This window comes from Mauremys reevesii, linkage group 12 (genome assembly GCF_016161935.1).
Source record: "Mauremys reevesii isolate NIE-2019 linkage group 12, ASM1616193v1, whole genome shotgun sequence".
NCBI classification, from domain to species: Eukaryota; Metazoa; Chordata; order Testudines; family Geoemydidae; genus Mauremys; species Mauremys reevesii.
Genome location: NC_052634.1, coordinates 269,949 through 292,772, shown reverse-complemented (window position 1 = coordinate 292,772; position 22,824 = coordinate 269,949). Strand labels below are relative to the sequence as shown.

General features: G+C 48.9%; 1 protein-coding gene across 9 annotated transcripts in view; it reads left to right on the top strand.

The window, feature by feature from the left end:
* The window catches only part of C2CD2L (C2CD2 like), a 43,572-nt gene that overhangs the window by 13,971 nt on the left and 6,777 nt on the right, over positions 1-22,824 (top strand). For 5 of the 9 annotated variants that reach the window (XM_039496513.1, XM_039496506.1, XM_039496514.1 and 2 more), the window contains 12 exons: positions 1,747-1,842; positions 3,021-3,140; positions 4,419-4,529; positions 5,514-5,630; positions 7,494-7,608; positions 7,819-7,942; positions 8,402-8,466; positions 9,162-9,289; positions 9,935-10,106; positions 11,223-11,324; positions 17,738-17,871; positions 18,649-18,931. In XM_039496513.1, the coding sequence (XP_039352447.1) occupies positions 1,840-1,842; positions 3,021-3,140; positions 4,419-4,529; positions 5,514-5,630; positions 7,494-7,608; positions 7,819-7,942; positions 8,402-8,466; positions 9,162-9,289; positions 9,935-10,106; positions 11,223-11,324; positions 17,738-17,871; positions 18,649-18,931 (1,474 nt within the window). In that variant the 5' untranslated portion in view covers positions 1,747-1,839. Of the gene's footprint in view, positions 1-1,746; positions 1,843-3,020; positions 3,141-4,418; positions 4,530-5,513; positions 5,631-7,493; positions 7,609-7,818; positions 7,943-8,401; positions 8,467-9,161; positions 9,290-9,934; positions 10,107-11,222; positions 11,325-17,737; positions 17,872-18,648; positions 18,932-20,421; positions 20,506-22,824 lie in introns of those variants that run through there. The other 4 variants (XM_039496512.1, XM_039496507.1, XM_039496509.1 and 1 more) reach the window with 4 other exon arrangements.

Below are 22,824 nucleotides of genomic sequence, written 5' to 3'. Positions count from 1 at the left end.
TAGAAGCACAGGTCTAGGCATCTTGCTTTCTGCCTGTCCTCTTCTCAACCCTAGTCATCTCTGTAGGCCCAGAGGGGGATCACTGCAAAAGCACAGAGCAGCTCACCTCTCTCACCCTGAGACTGGCTGTGGATGGAAATCAAAGTATGGCATCTTTCTGAGTGGCAAAAACAAATGCAAGGACAGGTATGCTCAGGTTTCTCCTGAGAGGACAGAAATTAAGGTCCGGACTCCCTCTTCTGCAGCAAGCTGGGGGTGCCATAGCTTGAGGCACTGAAATAGAGGGGAAGCAGAACTTGAAGGTGGTGGCTGCCATATTTACTCAATGCGGTGAGATGTCAGACATCCCGAGGGTATACTTCAAAATGGAAATACAGGTGTAGCAGCTGTGCTTGTGTGACAGCATGCTTCCCAGAAGCAGGTTGCCTACTACCACCTGGAGGCAAAAGCTCTGGGAGTGGTGCCCATTTTGTTATCTCAGTACTGGACCCCACCACCACTTGTCTTCTCCTCCATATTTCGCAGAGTTCTCCCTTGTGGTTGGAGTGTCATCTACATTAAATGAACTGGGTTCATGAACTTAAAGCTTTATCAGAGCCTTCTCCCGCACCCTCACTTTTCCAAATCTGGAGATAGGCAACTAAACTAGAATTGATGCGGGGGGGCGGAGGTAGGCTCAAACCCAGCTTGAAATAATTTGGCCCCAAAACCAAATTGTTAAAGCAAATTGGCATCAGCCTCAACCCCCCACATGATCTGACATTGCCATCTCTGTCATTGCGGTCCCTCTGTCTTTGACACAGATTTCTTTCTTGTGATTTGTGTATTCAGGGGGCTCATTTCTCTCTGCCTTCTGCCACTTGGAACTTATCTGTCTTATTGCTTTGACCGAAACCCTCCTAGTATGAATGCAGCTCCTATCTGTTTCTTGTTTCTCTCTTTCCCTAAAAAATCTTTGCTGCTGCCCTTAGAGAGTTTATGGGGTAACAAGCAAAGACCTGAGCAGATGCTCTTGTTGATGCTATTTCTTGAAAGCCACTTTGCCATGTGAGATGTTTTGGGATTCTGAAGTGTCTCTGGCCCCAAGGAGAACTATGTGGGGTAACTTTGTAGCTGAGACTGGGTTGCCAGACTCTGTTCTGAAATACTGGTTTTGGGGATGCAACAGCCATGGATGCTTGGGTTCAGATATCAGGGGTTGCTATAACTTCCATCCCTGCTGAGATCTGTGTTTAATGGATACTGCCTGCATGATACCTTTATGGTCCTTTTATAACACCCTAGGGCTGACTGCATAAGGAGCTGTTCATAAACAAAGCTTTTGTATGCTCTCCAGAGGGAGTTCCTCTCCCTATGCTGTGTGCGTGACGGGGTAGTGATTCCTGTCTGAGCCTACAGTGGTGAACTTGTACCCTTCAGCATGATGCTGGCATAGCTACAGATATTATTTGTCATGGAATCCTCCAGCCCTCGTTTAAATCTACTAGGGCCCCCTCAGGCTTGGAATTTCACAAGCCAGCTCCATGCCATGCAAGGAAGGCTTTCCTCTTACTCATTCTGAATGTGTCTACTCTCACTGTCACCCACTTGTCGTCTTGTGTGGATGCTGCTCTGCACTCTCACTGCTCTCACATGACTGCCATGTGACAGTTCTGGAGGCCTCATGTTGGAATTGCTAACATTCCTTGAAATGGCTTTTAGATAGATTAACCTTGTTTGGGGACTAACGAGATTCTCTTACCCCAGAGTTCAATCCAAATCACGTTTGAAGAGAGTCCTCAGCTTCCACCAGCAGTGAATATAAGTCACGTGACCTGCACAGACCAGGCAGACCACAGTATGGTAAGACACTGCCATTCTGCATTTTGCTGTGCTCTGTATCTTTTCACTGAGTGCTAGTGTATATTCTACAAGGATTATCTTGGCCTTTAAGACTGGGACAATGGATGGGGGAATGGGGCTGCAGGCCAGGGTTGAGATGTCAGAGTTATGAGGAGGGGGCCATTCAATGCTGGAATAGCTGTAGGGGCAAGCTCCAGTCTGGGATGGTAGTGGGGGTGCAGGTCAGGAGTTGACAGAGCTGGCTGAGAAAATTGCATCTTCCACTATTCTTGGCTCTGATCATGATGTTGAGAGTCCAACAGCACTGGCCTTACAATTCAAAACAGAGGAGACCTTGTAAAACTGAGGAGATTCAGTAAGAGTACATCGAAGACTTAAGCAGCAAATAATTGAGGTAACTATGGTCACACCATGAGCACCCCTTGACACTCCTCTCCAGTCATGAGTATTTGCATTCCCCTGACTTCTGTCACCACGTATGACAAGGTTGGGCCTCACCACCCAGTGCCTCTTGCTGGTTATCTCTGGGAATTAGCTCAGTCCAGTGGAGCACCCTTTCCTGGTGGTGTCCCACCTGTTGTCCGCCCTTGGTTGGCATCTGAGCCTGCGTCACTCAGTGGCCAACCACAACCTCCAAAGTCTAGCCCCTTGTCTCAAGGGCCAGTTGCAGTTTGTTTCAGCCACCCTACTGCATGGCCAGGTGCAGTACAAGGGGGGACCCAGGCCCGCCCACTACTCTGAGTCCCAACCCAGGGACCCTTTACTGGCAACCTCCCTGCCCTCCTTCTCTCCCCTTGTCCAACTGCCTGGGCCACTTCCCCTCTGGCCCCTCGCACCCTCTAGGCCCTTTCTATCAGGGCCCACAGTCTGGCAGATATTGGGCCGGAGCCCTACTATGCTCCCCCTGAGCCTGCCCAGCACTGCTCTGTCCGAGGTGCTGGTCTCCTGCTCTGGAGACAGACCTTCCCCCATGAAGGTCTGGGAAAGACTGCCTGCTGCTCTCCTGGGCAGCCCTTATATAGGGCCAAGCTGAGCCCTGATTGGATGTCTCCAATCTGGGCCCCAATTGGCTCCCAATAAGCCCTTCTCTAATTGGCTGCTGGTCTGCGCAGGCATTTCCCATTCAACCCAATTCTCTCAGGGAGGTTGCTGCAGACTCTCTTCTCTCTTCTGTCTAGGTGTTGCACTGCCATCTGTCAGCTGATGCTGTGAAGTTCCCAGTCTCTGTCACTCAGCAGTCTCCAGCTGCTGTTGCCATGGATACCTATCATGTCACCTTAGCTCTGCTGCAGGCCCAGGTAATAATGCTAAGTTGATGGATTAAAGACTTCCTCTTTCCCTGTCCCTTAACCATTCTTCCAGTCTGCAGGAGGAGGGGAAGGGCTGGCATGAGAGTCATGTTAACAATCCTCCTGTCAAAACTTTGGGGTTAGCAGAATTTCCCTGAGCTGTGTGTTGAGGGAGCTGCAGTCTGAGACTCATGCTATAAAACTTGCTATAGACCCTGTCTATGTAGGCATAACAAAATCCAGTGACCAGATTTCTGAGGCATGGTAATGGCCTATTTGTGTTTTTGTAACATGCTGTTTTTTGCCAGGCTGGACAGGAAGCATGGAGTCCACATAGTCAGGCTCTACTGCAAAATGTGAAAGAGCTCTGTGACCCATCTGTGTTATAAACAAAGGATTTTCTTGTCTGCCTGAAAAGAAATCCATAACTGAGAAACTGTGTTTAGCTCTGTTGATCCAGGGTTCCTTACCTCACTCATAAGACGTTTTCTCCTTTTTGATTTTCATTTATTGGGTATCTCCAAAATTTTCCCGGAGAACAGCCCTTTTAATCCCAAGTAAATTTAAAAGAAAAATAACTCCCAATAGCTTCCTCCTGAGTTGTTGTTTGATCCTTCTTGAGAGACTCCGAGGTCTGGACTCCTTCTGAAGAAAGCATTGTTGGAAATGCATTTTCACTGAGACTGGTTGCTCAGTGGGATTGGGGAATGGAGCAATGGAGCCTTCTGCAGTGAAGTTACAGGTTCAAATCCAGCCCAGGTTCTATTTGCCCATTTGGTGGCCCAGTTGGTTCTCAGTCCAGTTCCTCCTAAAAAGTTATCATTAGTGTAAATGTCCATGCTCAGAACTGGCAGTGGTTGGTTGATTGGTCTCAGTGAAGGTCCTTTATTAATAGCCAATTTGTTCTTCGTTGGGTGTCACCTGCCAGGTTTTCTGCTCAATCTGTGAAATAATGAGACATGTTGTTATAGTCTTGTTCTCCTCTCACCACTCTCTGTGCTTCACATAGAGGTGAGAAATCAGGATGGCTATTACAAATCTTTCTTTGGGACTGTGAGGTTTTCTGGAATGGTTCTTACCTCTCTGAACTCTGGATATCATGCTGGCATACCATAAGTAAACAGAGGGCTTGCAAAGTATTTGTCACGGATTGGTTTGTGATGGTCCTCTTTGCCCTTTCACCATACTAGGTTACATGGGGCCCTGTTGGTGATTTAATCCCAAATCAATGAACAGGGCATCTAATAACAAGTTGATTCTTAATGGTCCTCTTTTGGCCTGAGCCAGGTGGAGATCCGTTTGGAGGAGCTGCAGAATGAGGGCCTGCTGGTGTCATGGACATTCAAGAACAGACCAGACTTGAACCTTTCAGTTGTTCCGAAACTTCAGCCCCGTGAAGTGAGCAAACTGGAGGAGCGAAGAAGTGGGGGTGGGGCAAAGAACAGGCATGGTGGGCTGAACCAGTACTGGACTGTTATTTGGGAAAGGCGAGGAGCTGTCAGCCTTTCTTCTCTATAGCCTTGTCTGTATTAGTATCTTTTGAATGATTGATTAAAGGGTGAGGGGTGGGATCTTCTACTCTTGAATTAGCGTTGGTGCAGCACCACCAGTGGCTGAGACAGTGGAAGCACTAATGTAGACAAGGTGCTAGCAGCTACAGCTGTTTTAGCTGCTCTCTCTGAGCAGGGTGAGATGCTTTGCTGCCAGTGATTGAGCTGCTACAGTAGGAGAGTTCCTGAAAAAAGTTAGTGCAGGCACAACCCACAATATTAACCGCTTAATGAAGTGGACTCTGGCACACTTGTGCCCCCTACAGCATTTCCTGTTTAGTCCCTCCAATTCCATAAGTCTTAATTGTGTGTGGGGTGTGTGTGTGTGTGTGTGTATATTGAGAATCTGGCTTCCCCTGGCTGCTTCTTTCTGACTCATTGTAGCAATGCAACTGCTGTCTCCAAAGGGCAGCAGGTTGTCACCCATCTGTCTCACACACTTGTGATGGTGTGGGAAGCTTTAATGACTGTTGTCATGATTTGGAGTGAATGCAGCTCTTAGGGAAATTGCAGGCACTTGGCCTTAACCCATTTGCTTTGAAACAGTGTGAGAGCGTGGATGTATGTGTATGTACACTGTGTATATAAGCTGTACTATGTACATAAGCTGTGAGTGACACACCTGGTTTACCCCTTTTTAGGAACCCTAGAGGGAATGCAAAATAGACAAATGGAATGGGCTGAGTATGACTCTGTGGGAGGTGGACTGGGGCCACTTTAATGGCTTTGATGAGAAATCAGGACAGCAAATTATCTTCTATGGAGGAAACTATTCCAGTAACTTGTTTGTGGTTTTTTGGGGGGGTCTTTTTCATTTTGGTTTGCTGGGAAGAAGAATGATGGGAAAGTGGATCTGTCCACCATAAAGGACCTGATTGAGGATTCAATTGTCAGCACCCAGCCTGCCATGATGGTGAATCTGAAGGCATGCACTGCTGGTAGTAATGTGGTAAGGCTCTCCTCGTTTTCAGCCTGATTAGCCTGTGGAAGTCACTGCAATAAGACTACCAAGGTTGAGAGCATGGCAAGAATCAAAAAGCGTTAAATGCGTTTGGGGAGGGTAATCTTCTCCATTATACTACTGGGATTAAAGCTACATGGCTGTTAACTAATTTTTCAGGACATAAAATGGCTATTAACTGCCAGGAATTAGGAAGAAACTTCCTCTATGGGTTAAATCCATAACTGTCTATTATATCCTTTTTCTGCCTTCTTCTGGAATAGTGGATGCTGGCCACTTTGAGATGGGAAACCAGACTAGATAAGAACATTGGTCTGATGTCTGGTAATCCTTTTTTCCTTCCCCATGTGCCTTGAAAGCAGTGGGAATTGAGGAGGATCACTAGCAGGCCCACAGATATCTATAAGAGCAGGTGTGGGCAAACTACGGCCCGTAGGCAGCATCTGGCCTGCCAGTCATTTTAATCGGGCCCATGAGCTCCTGCTGGGGAGCAGGGTCGGGGGCTTGCCCTGCTCTGGAGCTCCAGTGGTGGAGCAGGGTCGGGAGGTGCTCTGCAAGGGTCCTGGAAGCAGCAGCATGTCCCCCCTCTGGCTCCTATGCGGAGACGCAGCCAGGGGGCTCTGCTCCACATGCTACCCCAGCTCCATGCACCACCCCTGCAGCTCCCAGTGGCCGGGAACCACAGCCAATGGGAGCTCTGGGAGCGGTGCCTGTGGATGGGGCAGCGCGCAGAAGGGTCACCTGGCTGTGCCTCCATGTAGGAGCCAGAGTGGGGGCATGCTGCTGCTTCCAGGAGCCACTTGAGGTAAGCACTGCCCCGGAGCCTGCACCCCTGAGCCATCCCCTCCGTGCCCCAACCCTGATCTGCCCTCCCACCATCCAAACCCCTTGATCCCAGCCCGGAGCACCTTCCTATACCCCAACCACTCATCCCCAGCCTCGCCCCAGAGCCTGCACCCACAGCTGGAGCCCTTACCCCCACTCTCTGTGCCCCAACCCCCTGTCCAAGCCCTGATCCCCCTCCTGCCCTCTGAACCCCTTAGTTCCTGCCCGGAGCACCCTCCTACACCCCAAACCCCTCCTCCTCAGCCCCGTCCCAGAGCCTGTGCCCGCAGCCAGAACCCTCACCGCAGCCCAGAGCCCCCTCCCATATCCTGAACTCCTAATTTCTGGCCCTACTCTGGAGCCCGCACTCCCAGCCGTAGCCTGCACCCCCTCCCATGCCCCAACCCCAATTTCGTAAGCATTCATGGCCTGCCATACAATTTCCATACCCAGATATGGCCCTTGGGCCAAAAAGTTTGCCCACCCCTGTATTACAGTGTTAAAGGAGGAAATGGAATCTGGGCTGAAGAGTAGGGACTGGATGTGCAGGTGAGTGCAGAAGAGACAACACAGAAACAGTAATGAACAAGCTAATAGGACATCTGACTTTTTTCACCCGTCCTCCATAGGCAGTGCAGATTTGTTCCCTATAGTCCGTTCCTCCGTTTGCTTTACAATGTCTTAAGCAATGGTGCTCCCATAGTCACTTCCCTGCGCAGACTCCTCCACAGGTTAATAGGCTGTGGGACCAGCTCAGGTTCATGAGTGGCTTCTCTCCTGTATACATGCCGGATACCATGAGTTGCCACAGGGCAATCAGGGATGCATATCATAACCGTCAGCACTGCATTTTGTTGATTGAGGTTATTCAGCCTCCTCCATCTCACTGGGCTATGTCCTCTCTTTTAATGTTCCCGTCTGGCCTGTCGTGGCCCCTTACTCCAATCTGTTGGTTGAGGAAAGGGATTAGTGGGGGTGTTTCAGTTGGGCATGGTTGATCTGTCTACCTCCCATTTTGTTCCTCAGATGTCCTGCGAAAAACTGTCCCGAGAGTCCTCATCTAATGTAGTGGCCCCTACGGTGTCCAAGTTGCTTCTCCGGCATATGCAGGTGCTCAACTTGAGCTGTGAAGAGGAAGGAGGTAAGAAGGGAGAAACCAGTCGGCCTTCAGGGAAGGGGGTGTAAGTGTGTTTGACTTCAGAGGATGAAAAGACACTTTGCTCTGATGGTCTTCAGGATTTGGGCTGGAGGGATGCCAGCATGCTGAGCAATATCCTAATAATTCACTCTGTAGAATTCCGATCCTCTCATCCTCATTTCCATTTCCTCTGATCCGTTCTCTCTATCCCAGGAGGTGGGAAGCTATGCTGTGTAGCCGAGCTAGACAGTCCTTTGCAGCAGAAATGGACAAAGCCAGCGAGAGCATGCATCTCCAGCGCTGCAGCAGCGGTGGAGTGGAATGAGGAGCTCATGCTGTAAGGCACTGGTGTTTGCTTTTTCAGCTAAGGGAGAGTTGCAGCCAGTGTGCTAGGTCTCTGGGGTTCATTAGGGATGGGTATGTTTCAGATGCCAACTATCCTAGAGGCAAATTCCTTTGTATTGGCAGAAGTTAGTGTTCATATCCCTGCTCTTCCCATCCTGAGTACCCATGCTGTTTTCCTAGTGCACCTCAATCCAGATAATAATTTCACTTCTGATTGTAGCACTGCTGCTCCACCTCCCCTTGTGTTCTTAGCAGCAGTGCAAGTGCACCTCACATTTGGAGCAGGAGCTCTCTTCTGTCATCACTCTCACACAAAAAAGTGCGCTAAATTCTGGGCCTTCTGAAGAGGTGGAGGTGGGTGAGGAATAGGGTCAGTCAGAGGAAAAGAGTTCTTGGGTGGAAGTCTTTTGACATATGCCGAGCACCAATCCTTCTGTTTCTATCTTCACAGGGAGCTGGGGCCACGAAGCAAAGAGTTGAAGCTGAGAGTACTGGGGAACAGCAGTGGTGGGGAGAGTGAGTATGATCAGCCATAAACAGGATCCAGTAAGGCTCAAAATCACAGGATTCAAGAGTCATTCCTGGTGTTACAACAGCCCCTGAGATTTTTACAAGTGAAAGGATCATGAAATCGTCTCCTTGGAAAAAGGCTGGTCAGTTCATAAGACCCACATATTGAAAACAGAGTGTCTTAGTGCAATGCCACGATGTTTGGGTTGCAAATTCTGCAGGGAATGTTCACATACCAACCCAAACTGGACTTTTGACTTCATGAAAAACACTTACTATAGTTTTCAGGTTTGACATCTTCAGACCTGGATTTTGGGCCAGATGCTTTCCTTTTTGCCCTTCAGATGCCCAGACACCACCAAGCCATTGCATGCCCTAGCTGAAAGGGGAAGGAGGTATGCTACTCGATGCCAGATGAGCATTACAGAGGGCAGCTGGATTTCAGATCAGTTGCACTAAGCTATGCACTAGTCGCAGGACCTGAGTTTGAAGGAACTTGCAAAACTCCACCTTATTTTCACAGAACGAGCAGACTGTCAATTGGTTTGTGGCATAGTACAAGCATAAAGCCCCATTGAGCCCTCCTGTGATTAAGGAGCTACTGCAACTCTGAGCTGCCTCGTGGGGGCATGGAGTTAGGTCCCCAAAGGCAAAAGGGGCTTTTGGGGGTTTCTGGCCTGAGTTTGTTCTCCCTCTCATAGATGTGCTTCTGGGACATACTGCTGTTTCACTTGACTCCTGCACCAAACAGCCATCTGGGAGGCTGGTCTATTCCCTGAGTCCAGGAGCTGGGCAGCTGCTGACACCTGCGGCTACCCTTACACTGGAGGTAAACATATGACCTATGAAGAGCTGGGAAGTGTTGTCTAGATGACAGGCCACTCCACAGGGAACTGGAATTCAGGATCTGGGAATGATACAGTGGCAGCAAATGAAGCTTCTAGAGTGAAGAATGGTATTGCCTTCCCCTTTACTCTCTAGCTTCCCTACAGCTGACTGAAGGAGTGGTGGTAATGGATGGTGGATGGCTGGCCTTCCTGGTTCGAGGACAGTGTGATATAACAAAGGGCATATGTCTTTCTGGCCTGCTGGAGCTGCTTATGCAGCTATCACTTCCCTGATAGTGATGTTAGTTAGGACATTCAGTGCACAGCAATCGGATCCAGGCTCACTCTCTGATTTCGACACTGTAGGCTTAGCAGATAAAAGACGAGGCTTGGAAGCTGCGTGTGTACCTGGGGATGAGGGAAAAGATGCGGTGGGTGGGTGGGAAAGGGATAGTGGGCTGTGCCTCTCAGTTAGTAACCCAAGAGCAGTCTAAAGCTCTGGGGTCACAAATTGCTGCTCTGTGCAAGCTCACATGCTGACTCCTCTTACCATGTGAGCGGAAGTCAGGCCTTTACAGCCTTTCTCGCCTGGGATGTCACCAGAGATAGACTCTCCGTGACTTATTTGCTTCCTGTTCTCTTTTAAGCTGCTCTACCACGAGTCTCCTTTGTCCCCGAATCCCCAGTATGCCACATCACTGCGCACCAGCATCACTCCCACCAAAAAAATTGAAATGGACCGTACCATCATGCCTGATGGCACCATTGTGACCACTGTCACCACCGTCCAGTCCAGGCCCAAGGTGGACTGTAAGCTGGGTAAGGACTGATTAGGACTTCATACAGGGGCAGATGTCTAAGACTTTGCCGGTGGTTGCTTTATCAACATGAAGTTAACTTTTATCTTGCCAGGCTAGCTCTGTGGTAAGTAGCTAAATTTTTGTTGCAGTCAGATCCAGCAATCCCTGCAATCTGCTCCTTTTGCAGCTGGAAAGAAGGGTTGCTGTTGGCATCACAAGTGGAGATGGTGGTGGTAACGCTGCTATTTCACTTCCTACAAGCTACTTAAGAATGTAAGAACGGCCATACTGGTCAGACCAAAGGTCCATCTAGCCCAGTATCCTGTCTTCTGACAGCGGCCAATGTCAGGTGCCCCGCAGGGAATGAACAGTACAAGGAATCATCAAGTGATCCATCCCCTGTCACCTATTCCCAGCTTCTGGCAAACAGAGGCTAGGGACACGTGGGGCATCTCACTGTACCCTTGGAGGACGCTGTTGGCACTTTGCTAACACTGGGGAGGCAAATGTAAAATAAGCCTCTTCAACCACACATGATAAAGGCTGTCTGGAGATGTGGGTTTTAATCCCTTCTCCGTTTTTGGCTTTTGGTATGACTTCAGTCAAATCACTTCCCCCTCTCTGCTTCAATTTCCTTGTCAGTAAAATGGAGAGAATACTGAATGCATGTGTTTTGGGAGGTTAATTTGTCAGCACAGAGTGCTACATATTATTATTTTACAGACCCAAATCCCCTTCCACCCTGCTGTGGGATGGTAAGAATCCCTTTTCTTGGCACATTTCTTGGGTGGGGTTCCAGGTGGAGTGAAGAGATCATCTGCAGTTCGCTCCCCTGGTGTCACTGTTTAAAAATAGTTCCTGGGATGAGGTGGGGAAGCAGGGTATGCCAGGTCCAGTGTTTGGGCTGCTACATTTGCCCCATCTCTGGTGAAGATCACCCATCTCAATGTGTGTTTTGGTAAACAAGTCCTGCTGGATGTAAGGGGTCCCGTGGAGTCCCTCAAAGAGTTCACCTCCTTGTGTCTGTATGGGGAAATGGTGAGTTCATTTCATCCTCCTCAAAAGGCAGGTGACCTCAGCTGTGGCCTGAATCCTCCTCTTCTTAACTTTGTGCCTCTTTCCTTTTTGAGTCTAGATTCACCTTCGAGGTCCCCATCCAAAGTGGAAGTGACAGAGAAGATGACGACAAGGCTTTCAGAGAGCAGTTGTCCCAGCAGTGCCTCAGCCAGCAACAGCTGTAAGTGCACAAGAAACCGAGATCTTAATCTGCAGCAAAGGAGCTCTCTCCTCCTTCACAGTGAAAAGCTGGGGATTGAGTGGATGAGACTCATCAGCAGTGGCCAAATGCAGCTCATCCTCGTGGTCCCACTGCAGGAGGAGCCTCTTGGATTAGAATGTTCCATATGGTTCTACATTCCAGACTTTGAATTCTTCATGATCATTGAAGCAAATTTCCTGAGTTTCTCTAAGGGGAAGAGTAGATTAGTTAAAAACCCAACCCTCTACTCCTTGTTGTCAATTGTTGGCTGCATGTGTACATGCTGTCCCAGCTCTGCGCAGAGAGCTGACACAGCAGATCTCAACTGAACTGCCAAAAAAGAGACAGACCCTGTTCTGTAGGAAAGACGTTCAGCCAGGTTTATTGTTGACGAAGCACAGTCCTAGTATCCCATAGACTCTACAGGACCACTAATGCATGTATTCCCGTTACAATGGACTAGCTCAGTGAGTGGCAGGACTTGCCATTCTCCCTCCTCAGCCAGACAAGGACCCCCTGTCATGGTCTCACCCTCACTTGAAACTGGGGGGTTTCAAGTTGAGGACCAGCATGTATCCCCCCACCCTAAAATCCTAGGGTAGGTCTCCTTTTTGCTGCCACCACCCGGTCAATTTACATGGGCCGGGACACCCCTGTTTTCCCCCTCCTCTTTCCAAAGACGTTCCCTGGGGAAACACAGATCAACTCACAGAGGGAGAAACCTCCCCGTCTCCTCCCTCCCCTCTCTGCCCGGAGATAAGCTTGTCTCACCACCGAGAGAGAGTTTCTTAGCCCCCTCCCCCTGTATCCACAGTAGAAGGGATTTAATCAAATCTTTATAGAAAGAATTTATTAAAAGAAAAACAAGAAAATACACAATCTCTATGAATCCAAGCTGGACATTCATAGGGTATAACCTTACTAATTTCTGGAGAGAATCTTCTCTCCTTCTCAGTACAAACAATACAGGCAGAATTAAGAATAATCAATAACAAACACACAGAATTGCAAACATAGGATTATCAGATGAGGACACAAAGTACCTTTCTAATACTCACTATCTTGACTAGTAGAAATTAGTTCAGAAAGATGGAAACTTGCAGAAGACTTGATTAAAACATCTGGACCCTTGTAACTCCAAACAGCTAAGAACAACACACACAAGAACAGAGAGAAAAAGTTCCCTCCTAGGAATTTTAAATTCTCTTCCCTGATTGGTCCTCAGGTCAGGTGTTCACCAGGTACTATGTGTTAACCCTTTACAGGTGGAAACTTAACCCTTAACTAACTATTTATGACACGCCCCCCCCCAAATCGCCAACACCATGTCATAGGTCTCACCCCCACTTAAAGCTGTTGGGTTCCAATGTGGGGATCTGCATGAATCCTTCTTCTAAACTAAAATCCTAGTTTAGGTCTGGTTCTCGCTGCCACCAGTCAGGTTAAAGTGTCTGACACACTGCCTGTCCCCCAAGCTTCCCCTGGGGAACCCAGATTCAAACTCCTTGAATCTCACCAGAGAGAGAGAAACAGCCAGTTCCCCTCCCCCCCCTTCCCTCTCTCCAGCCTGCTCCGGAGAGAGAGAGACCTTGATTCAAACTCCTTGAATCTACACACAGGGAAGCAGCCCACTTCCCCCCTCCCTCTCTCCTAGCCACTTTGGAAAGAGACACACCAATTCAACTTTGTGAATCACCCTCAGGAGGAACTCACTCTTCCCCTCCCCTTGAATCTCCACAAGAGAAGGAATTAACCAAGTTTTAAAAAGAAAAGATTTTATTAAAGAAAGGGGAAAAAAAAGTACACTTTCTCTGTATTACCAGGATGCAAAAATACAGGGTCTAAACTTATCAATCTCTGGAGAGAATCCCCCCTTTCTTTCTCAGTGAAAGCAAAGTAACAGCAAACAGGAATAAAGAATTTCCTTTAGCAAACACACAATTGCAAATATAGAAAGCAACTCAAAAGACTAATCTGCCTTTCTAATTAATACTCACTATTAAATAGTAGGAACTACTCCAGGAGAACTTGGAGACATGACTGACCTCTCCTAGATCCAAAGAGAGCTTTGAGCAAACAAGGAACACAGACAAAGGCTTCCCTCCACAGAGATTTGAAAATAATCTTGTCCCTCATTGGTCCTCTGGTCAGGTGTCCACAGGTACTGCTTGTTAACCCTTTACAGGTAGAAACTTAACCCTTAACTAACTATTTATGACACCCCCTCTTTAAACACCGATACAAACAAGTTACCTATTACCCTTCTGACTTGGTTAGTTACCACCCATTACCTTGTACACGTTGGTTAGATCAAAGCATCTCTGTCCATCGCTGCTGTTGTCCTGACCTTATCTTTAAGAGAGCCAGTGTGTCCCTGTACCATCTTCGGGGAATGTGTTTACACCATATCGTGGTATTGGGGTGTTCTGGCACTAACCTTCTGGAATATGTTTACATGAATACTTAGTGCCAAAAAGTGCTTGTGGTTTTTGCAGTACCAGCCCTATTTCTGCCAGGTTCTGTGAACTTGCAAATAGGCATGTTTTGTAACCAGGCCTGACTTCTGCTTGACTCTTGCAAACTTTGTTTTCTTTGAGTGATTGCTCATGTCAATTAAAAGTAAGTGTGTGTGCACCACGTGCACAATCGTCGGAAGGTTTTTTCCCCCTAGCACTACCCGTTGGGTCGGCTGTGGAGCCCCCTGGAGTGGCACCCTTATGGCGGTGAATATAGGTCCCTGCCAACCCACCGCCTCTTCAGTTCCTTCTTACTGCCAGTATCAGGGGGTAGCTGTGCTAGTCTATCCACAAAAACAACAACCGCGGTCAACTCCGGTACTCCACCACTGCAAATGGCAGTGGTGGAGTCGACGGGGGAGCCGCGGAGTTCGACCCCGCCGCATCTGGACGGGTGAGTAGTTCGAATTAGGGTACTTCGAATTCAGCTACGCTATTCCCGTAGCTGAATTTGCGTACCCTAATTCGAGCCCCCTTTTTAGTGTGGACCAGGCCTAACAGATTTATTTGGGCATAAGCTTTCGTGGGTAAAAAATCTCACTTCTTCAGATGCACCAGTGACAGTCGTTGGAGCTGCTTTGTTCTCTTGCCTCGAGCAAACTCTTCTCCTAGCGAACGGTTGTTCTTGTATCCTATATAGTTAGTTAGTTCATAGATAAGTTTCTGTTGGGGGTTACCCCCCATCCCCTATTTTTCTACTCCCCTCTGAGGACTGGGGCATGCCTTGGTCTCGAGGCTTCAAATCCTGCAGGTCTTGCCAGAAATCTATGCCCAGGAAGATCCTCACGACTCCTGCCTAAAGTGCTTGGGGGAAGTCCACCAGACCTACAAGTGCAAGATTTTTAGGAGCTTCCCCCCCGTTAGACTCCCTGGGACAGGAGAGCCAAATCGGGGAGTTGGACCTCATAGAGATGGCAACCCAGCACTCCCCGGCGCCGGCAGAGCTGGCCATCCTCACCTCAGCACTGATCACCGGCACTGTCCCACATGCCACTGCCGTGGAGCCCGAGATCAGACTCTGAGCCAGAGTCATATGTCTTCAGATGCAGCCAGCACCGGTCTCGTCGCTCCAGGCATAACGAGACCTAGCAACTTTTGATGATGCCCTGGCTACCACGGTGACAGGCCCACCCACTCAGTGACCCCATGGTTGTATCATCAAGCCCAGGGACCAAGCTCTAGGTCCCTTTTGGTCACCTCAGATAGATGGGGACCTCCATCTGCCTCTATGGTGAGGGAACCTCCAAGGGATTCCAAGACCAGCGCCTGAGCCGGCACCAAACTCGGCACAAAGTTTGCGTCCAGCATCGCATCTGCCACTGCACAGGAAGTACCTGCACGAGAGGATCTCCATGAATTGGAAGGTCAGGAGGACCTCATGCCGATGAGGGCTGCTTCATCCTCCTCCCCGGAAAAGGCGGTAGCGGGCTTGTCTGTCTCCTTACTGGTTTTGGCCAATAGAGCTCATCAGGAGCTGCTCAGAAGAATAGCCCAAAATCTTGACCTGCAAGCAGAGGAGGTGTCAGAAGAAATGAACCCTATGATGGACATTCTGATGCCAGAAGGTCCTTCCAGGATGGCCTTGCCATTGATCAAGATCATCCACAATACTACCAAGACCCTCTGGCACACTGCTGTTTCCATTTATCCCACGGCTAAAAGGGTGGAGAGGAAGTACTTTGTACCCTCTAAGGGGTACGAATACCTTTTCACCCACCCTCAGCTGGGCACATGGGTCATGGATGCAGCCAGCGCCAAGGAAAGGCAGGGTCACCAGGGCCCCACTCCAAAGTCTATCTAAAGAGGCAAAGAAGCTGGATCTCTTCAGCCGTAAGGTCTATTCCACCGGGGGGCTCCAGCTTCAAATCACTAATTGGCAGGCGGTTCTTAGCTGCTATAGTTTTATCTCTTGGAACTCCCGGTTCAATGAGGAGTTCAGGGTGCGGGAAGGGGCTCCAGGTGAAGGAGTGGGATGAGGGCTCTGGCTGGGGGTGCAGTCTCTGGGGTGGCCTGCGGATGAGGATTTGGGGTGCTCCAGGCTGGGACCGAGGGGTTCGGAGGACAGGAGAGAGATCAGGGCTGGGCCAGGGGGTTGGGGTGCAGGAAGGGGTGCAGGTTCCAGCTGGGAGTGCAGGGTTTGGGGTGCATGAGGGTGCTCTGAGCTGGGATCAAAGGATTTGGAGGGCAGGAGGGGGATCAGGGCTGGGGTAGAGTGTTGGAGCGCAGAGAGAGGCTATGGGGTGCAGGCTTCAAATGGTGCTTACTTTAAGTGGCTCCCAGAAGCAGTGGCCATGTCCCCATTCCAGCTCCTAAGCGGAGCCTTGGGTAGGGGGCTCTGCGCACTGCCCTGTCCATAGGCACCACCCCTGCAGCTCCAATTGGCCGCAGTTCCCGGACAATGGGAGTTGTGCGGGCAGCGGCAGCATGCAGAGTGGAGCCCCCTGGCTGCCCCTACATGTAGGAGCTGAAGTGGGGCCATGCTGCCACTTCTGGGAGCCACATGGAGCACACACACCCCCGCCGATCCTGCTCCCCAGCTGGAGCACCACAGCACCGGAGCAGGGCAAGCCCCAGACTCCACTCCCCAGCGGGAGCTTGAGGACCAGCTTAAAACGGCTGGCGTGCCGGATCCGGCCTGTGGGACATAGTTTGCCCACCCCTTTCTAGAGTGACCTTAAAGTCCTTGGGGTTTCATGAGCTGGCCCCGCAAAGGAAGCATTTTAAGCCTCAGCCCCTGCCTTGCTTCTAGCCGTCTTGGCCGAGGCAAGACTATAACAGGAGGTGGGGTAGGAGTAATAGGAAAAGGCCTCTCCTCCTTTACCCAGGGCCAAGGCTCGGTGAGACAGTCGCCGGCTCCTAAGAACGTTCTCAAAGAACGTGTCTATTTCAAGACCCACTTGCTTCCCCTCTGTCGGAGTGTCGAGCAAGAAGAACTGAAGAGGCGGCAGGTTGGCAGGGACCTGTATTCACCACCATAATTGCGCCACTCCAGGGTGTTCCACAGCTGACCTGGCAGGTACTGCTAGGGGAAAAACCTTCTGACAATCATGCATGTGGCACGCGCACACCTACTTAGAATGAACATGAGCAACACATCTCGAAGAACAACAGTAGTTACGAAAGGTAGGTAATCATTTTTTCATCTCAGCAGGGCCTGTCTTTAGTTTAGGCTTTAGACCTTGCACCAAGCCCCTCATACCAGCCCTCATGTCTCAGGCTCTGTTTCTAATGCATTCTCTAATTTCCTTCCACACCTCCAGACACCCTGTCATCCATCTTGCATGTCTGTAAGACGTCTCATCCCAAAGTGCTTCACAGGTTGTATACATGTGGATTGCTTCTCACCTCTGAGATAGAACACATCGGTTGTTTAACAGTGTACAACAAATCTTCAGGACAGTTTAGGACAGGAAGTGAAGCAGAATCTCACATCCATTTGAAACTGCATGGTGGATTTAAGGAGGCAAAGTGGAATTACCAGAGTCAGTAATTTGTGTCAGAGCACAAGCAACCAAACTCCTAATAATTTACAAAAAGTTCTAGGGGAACTTTGATGCCCATGAGTGGCTGGGACTCTGAATTTTAAGTCTTTCAGTTCAGCTGTCAACTCTTCCAAGACTTCCTTCTCCAGCATCATGCAGGTCATTCAGGAAAGGCTGTGGTAACTCTCTTCTTCTTGGGCCCGTTTTTCCCCCACTCCTTCCTCTCTCTCTCTCTCTCTCTCTCTCTCTTCTCTCCTTCTTCTTCCCCTCTTCGCCCCCCCCCCCCCCCGGGTACGCTTGGTCCACTGGTAATGCATCTCAGTCTGGAGGTGACTTATCTCCGCTCAGGAGTGCTGCAATCATATCCGGGGGTTGTTTCCTCTTTTGTGTTCAGGGGACAGTCACATGTCCAATGGCTTGGATCCTGTGGCCGAGACAGCAATCAGGCAGTTGACTGAAACGAATAACAAATCTGCCAAGAAGACCCCTACAAAACGCAGCACACTTATCATCTCGGGAGTTTCCAAGGTAACTAGTGATCTCGGAACTCTCCCCCAAAGTTGTGTACTGAGGGTTGTTAATAGGGGTATGGGTGTCACGATGGTTGGCTCTGCAGGGGACCTTATATACAAAGGAATCTATTTGTGCTGAATAATGACCGGCAGTCATGTAGCATCACCCCACAAAGGATCTCAAAGCACATTGCCATCACTGAAATGCAACTGTCTTTGGGGGTTCAGTGGGTCACAGCAGTAGGATAGAAAGTTAGTGAAGATGATGCAGCGTCCAGTTGAAATTTCACGGGGGATTTAGAGAAGGGGAATGGGATTTCGCCAGATGTCCCTGGCTGGAGGACAGAGGAGGAGAATCATGCTGTGCTATGAAATCCACGCACTTCAAATATCTCTTGCCAAATATTGGCAACTATACAAACATACACTCTCCTAGCACTACACTGACTGGGGGCATTGGCTCCTCTGAGGAAACAGAACTTGAAGGCTTCAGAATCAAAACATGGGGTTTCACAGCACTTAAGAACATGTGCAAAGCCCATCCGTCCTGAGCCTCAGAGTCCCACTTGATGTTCCTCTCATGGGGCAGTTTAATGTTTTGAAATATAACTCTGTAGTTTCTCCTCTCCTTCCAGGCCCCAGAAACTCATTTTTTCTCTAGATGGGAGAATTAGTAAGAATGGCTTGAGCTCTTTATTTTTAAAGAGGGGAGGAGATACCTTCGTCTCCATTGGGCTAATTTGTGAACTTTAACTCTCAACTTCTGTCTGTTTGACCTTTGCATCCCCTTCAGGTACCAATTGCCCAAGATGAAATGGCACTTTCTCTTGGTTATGCGGCATCTATGGAGGCCACCATGCATGGATACTCCATAATGGCAGGCATGTGCGACCATCCGCAGAGCTCCACTGAGCCATCCCAGCTGCTGGAAGCATCGTTCTCAGGACAGAGAGCTAGTCAGGAGCTGGATGAGACAACACGATCAGACATCTCTGAGAGACCCTCGGTGGAGGATGTGGAATCTGAAACTGGCTCCACAGGAGCCCTCGAGACCAGGAGCTTAAAGGATCACAAAGGTGAGGCTGAGTGAGCAGTGTTCAACACAGCAGGGCCAGGGGGATGACATGACAGTCTCTCACTTTGGTAGTGCAACATTCTCCCTCTAGCATCCGACGTGTGGGTCACGTTAACTTCACTCGTGTTCTGTGTTTGTGCTTTCATAATGAGGGGCAGGAGGGAAATGTTTTGAATGAGTAGTTATGGCTACTTCCATTAGGGTTTGGGTGGGGTGTTTGGTTGTTTTTTTTTGTTTTGTTTTTTAAGGCAGTCACTTCTTGTGAGCAAATCAAGGTGAACTGTGTACTGTAATTCATGCTGCTCGCTAGGAGATCTTGCTAATTACTCAGCTGAGTAAGTGAGCAAATAAACAAGCAGGATACATTACAAAATACCAGAAGAGTATAGTGTAATTTTTAAGACTAGCTCGCTAGTAAGTATTCTACAGGTATAGCTCATAAGTTACAATGGCTGTATCATGGGAGACCTTGCTATAGTGTCTGTTCGAACTTTGATGAGAATTGGAGCTGGTGTTAGGTGTGTGTGTGTGTGTGTGAATTATGTGATGGAGGTTCTGCTGTAGTCAAGGTAAAAGAACCAAACACTTCTGCCTAGGCTAAATATTGATTGGCCGTCTGCATATGAGGCAGTAAAATTGTGCTGGAGCCCCAGTGTAGACATAAGAAAATGGTCCTGAACACATCCCTAACTTCCCCAGACCCATTGTCATGGGTGTAAGACTCATGAGTTGAAATTCAGCAAAATATGAACCATGGAAAAGTGTTTTATTAGGAGAGAATCTTGCCCACCTTGATGAGCCTGAGAGAGAGAGGTGCAGGATTGCATTGTGGTCACTAGCAAAGAGCTAGCTCCAGTGATCACCAGTAAGGAAATGGAGACAGAAGGGTGAAAAAGGTCAGGAAGAAATGGCACACTAAATCATTGAGCTGATCTCTCGCCCACTCCCTCTTGCTCAGAGGTAGGCTAGTGCAGTGGTTCTCAACCAGAGGTCCAGGGCCCTCTGGGAACTGGGGGGCAACGAGAAGGTTTCAGAGGGTCTGCCAAGCAGGGCCTATGTTAGACTTGCTAGAGTCCAGGGCAGAAAGCCGAAGCCCGAGGCCCTGAGCCCTGCCGCCTGGGGCTGAAGCTGAAGCCTGAGCAACTTAGCTTTGCGGGAGCCCCCTGTGGCGTGTGGCCCCTGGCAATTGCCCTGCTTGCTACCCCCTAATGCCAGTCCTGGCTTTTATATGCAAAAAAATAGTAGTTGTGTCACAGGTGGGCCATGGAGTTTTTATAGCATGTTGCGGGGGGCCTCAGGAAGAAAAAGGTTGAGAACCCGTGGGCTAGTGTATCCCCAGAGCTCAGACTGGTACTCTCCCAAGCTGCAGGCACAAAGCAAGTTCTACCCACTTCAGATGCTGCTCAAAGCCTATTGTGTGGATGGTGAATATACAGTACAATCACATGTACTCTGCTCGTCATCTTGGGCCTGATTCTCCTTTTAAATTAGGTTTGAATACAACCTTGGGACTGGATTAAGGCATAAGCACAGTAGACACATCCCGAGGGCCTGTGGTCTACCATGAGATTTTGATGCATTTCATTTTTAATGTAAGTTGTTTCTAGCCCTTGCGGTTTTTAAGAAAAACTTGAAAATGTGAACTGTGTGTAAGTGGTGCAGTGATACCTGCCCAAGTCAGACTATCTCCAGCAGAGAGAGGAGCTGCAGCAGCCTCTAGAGCCGTGGTTTTCAAACTCTTGTATTGGTGACCCCTTTCACACAGCAAGCCTCTGAGTGTGACACCCGCCCCCCCCCCTTATAAATTTAAAAACACATTTTTTTAAATAATTAACACTATTATAAATGCTGGAAGCAAAACAGGGTTTGGGGTGGAGGCTGACAGCTTACGATCCCCCACATAATAACCTCATGACCCCCTGAAGGATCACAACTTGTGTTCCCTCTAGGCTGTGCGGCTGGGTGGCCGTCCAGGAGTGATTCAAATGCTGTGCACTTGATTAGCCCCTCCCTCAACTGCTTTGCCGCCACATTGCTCCTGCAGCTGCTCCTGGGACCCTCCTGCTGGCTGTGCAGAGTGGGGGATGAAGGGGGTGCTGATGTCCCCTGCCCCCATACCCTGTCCCCACAGAGAAGGGGAGAGGGGACAGCCTGGTTGAGGACATGGAACAGGAGAGAGCTGTTGGGTCTGAGGTCTGAACCAGCCTTCCCAGTAAATAAGTACCTTAAAGAGACCGTGCACAGTCTCTGAGAGTTCCCCAGCAGCTGGCACACACTGTCTGTCTCTCTCTCCCCTCTCACTCCTCTGCCCATGTACCCCAACTCTGCGGGAGGGGAGACAGGGCTCAAGACAGCAGGAGAGCTTTCAGTGAGTGCCTTTAAAGAGACCGTGCACAGCATCTCTCAGAGACTTCCCCAGCAGCCAGCGTGCGCACACTGTCTCTCACACACTCTTTCACACTCACCTCCAAACACATACTTATGATGATGTTGTTACTTCTTGATACTTCCTGCAATGCACACACATTCTCTGTAATTTTCTTCTTTCAAAGCGTGGTGTTTTATGAAATGCAGAGACCAGTCAAAAAACATACTTTTTATTTCTCTTACACTTAAACTTAATTCTTTGAGTATTGAGTTCTAAAATGCCTAACCTGTCCAGGCTGGAGTGATAATCCCTATGATAACTTTTTAAAAATATATATTATATCTAGGTTTTTTGTTTCTACTAGTGTGCACATAACAATTTATTCCACACATGGATAGAAAAAATTAGAGGGAACATTGGTCACGACCCCCAGTTTGAGAACCCCTGCTCAAGAGCCAAGGAAGAATCCACCTAGCCCCCCAAATCCATCATTGGAGCAGAGCTGGCCACTAGGGTTGGGGGCTGGCTGATGGAAAGACTTGGATGCCCTACTGGTCTCTCTCAGACTCGATCCCTTTTGGGACCAGAGCTTCGTTCTTACTTTCTCTGGACTTTAGGCTTCTCGAGTCATATTATGGAGTAGAGTGATCAGACAGCAAGTGTGAAAAATTGGGACACTCTTTTTCAGGGGTGGGGGGTTATATTGTCACATATATAAGACAAAGCCCCTAATATCAGGACAGTTATGATGTTATCGGGATGTTTGGCCACCCTAGGTAGGGGGAGTAATGATCCTTCTCCCAAATGCCACCAAAATACATGTCACTCAGAATAGCTTGTGTGCAGATCTTGGTAACATGATCCTCCCTCTCATTCCTTACATGCTTTGTGATAGTAGCAAAATAGCTAATGCTTTCAATATTTAAATATCAAAAGTATTATCTGAGTTCGCCACCCTTTTGACAATAGTAGGGCAGTTCACATTTCTCTGAGCTATTGTCTGAGACTCTCTGTGTAGATAGACATTGCTTCATCAGTCAGACGTTTTCAAGTTCCTCTCTGCAACACTGAAAGTCTTTGCTAGCAACTTAGCCCAGGTCTACACCAGGAAATTAGATCAGTATAACTAGGTCATTTAGGAATGTGAAAAATCCACACCCTTGGGCTTGTCTACACACTACTGGCTGGATCTACGGGCAGCGATTGATCCAGCACGGGTTGATTTTATCACATCAAGTATAAACGCGATAAATCGACCGCCAATCACTGTAGCGTCGACTCTGGTACTCCACCTCAACGAGAAGCGCAGGGGGAAGACACCGCAGTAAGTAGATCTAAGTACGTTGACTTGCTGCTGAAGTTGCGTGACTTAGCTCGATCTCCCACCCCCTAGTGTAGACCGGCCCCTTGAGTGAAACAGCAGTACCAGTCCAATCCCTGGCAAAGACAGCACTCAGCTGATAGGACAAATTCTCCTGTTGACATAGCTACCACCTCTTGGAGGTCAAGTACCTACACTGACAGGA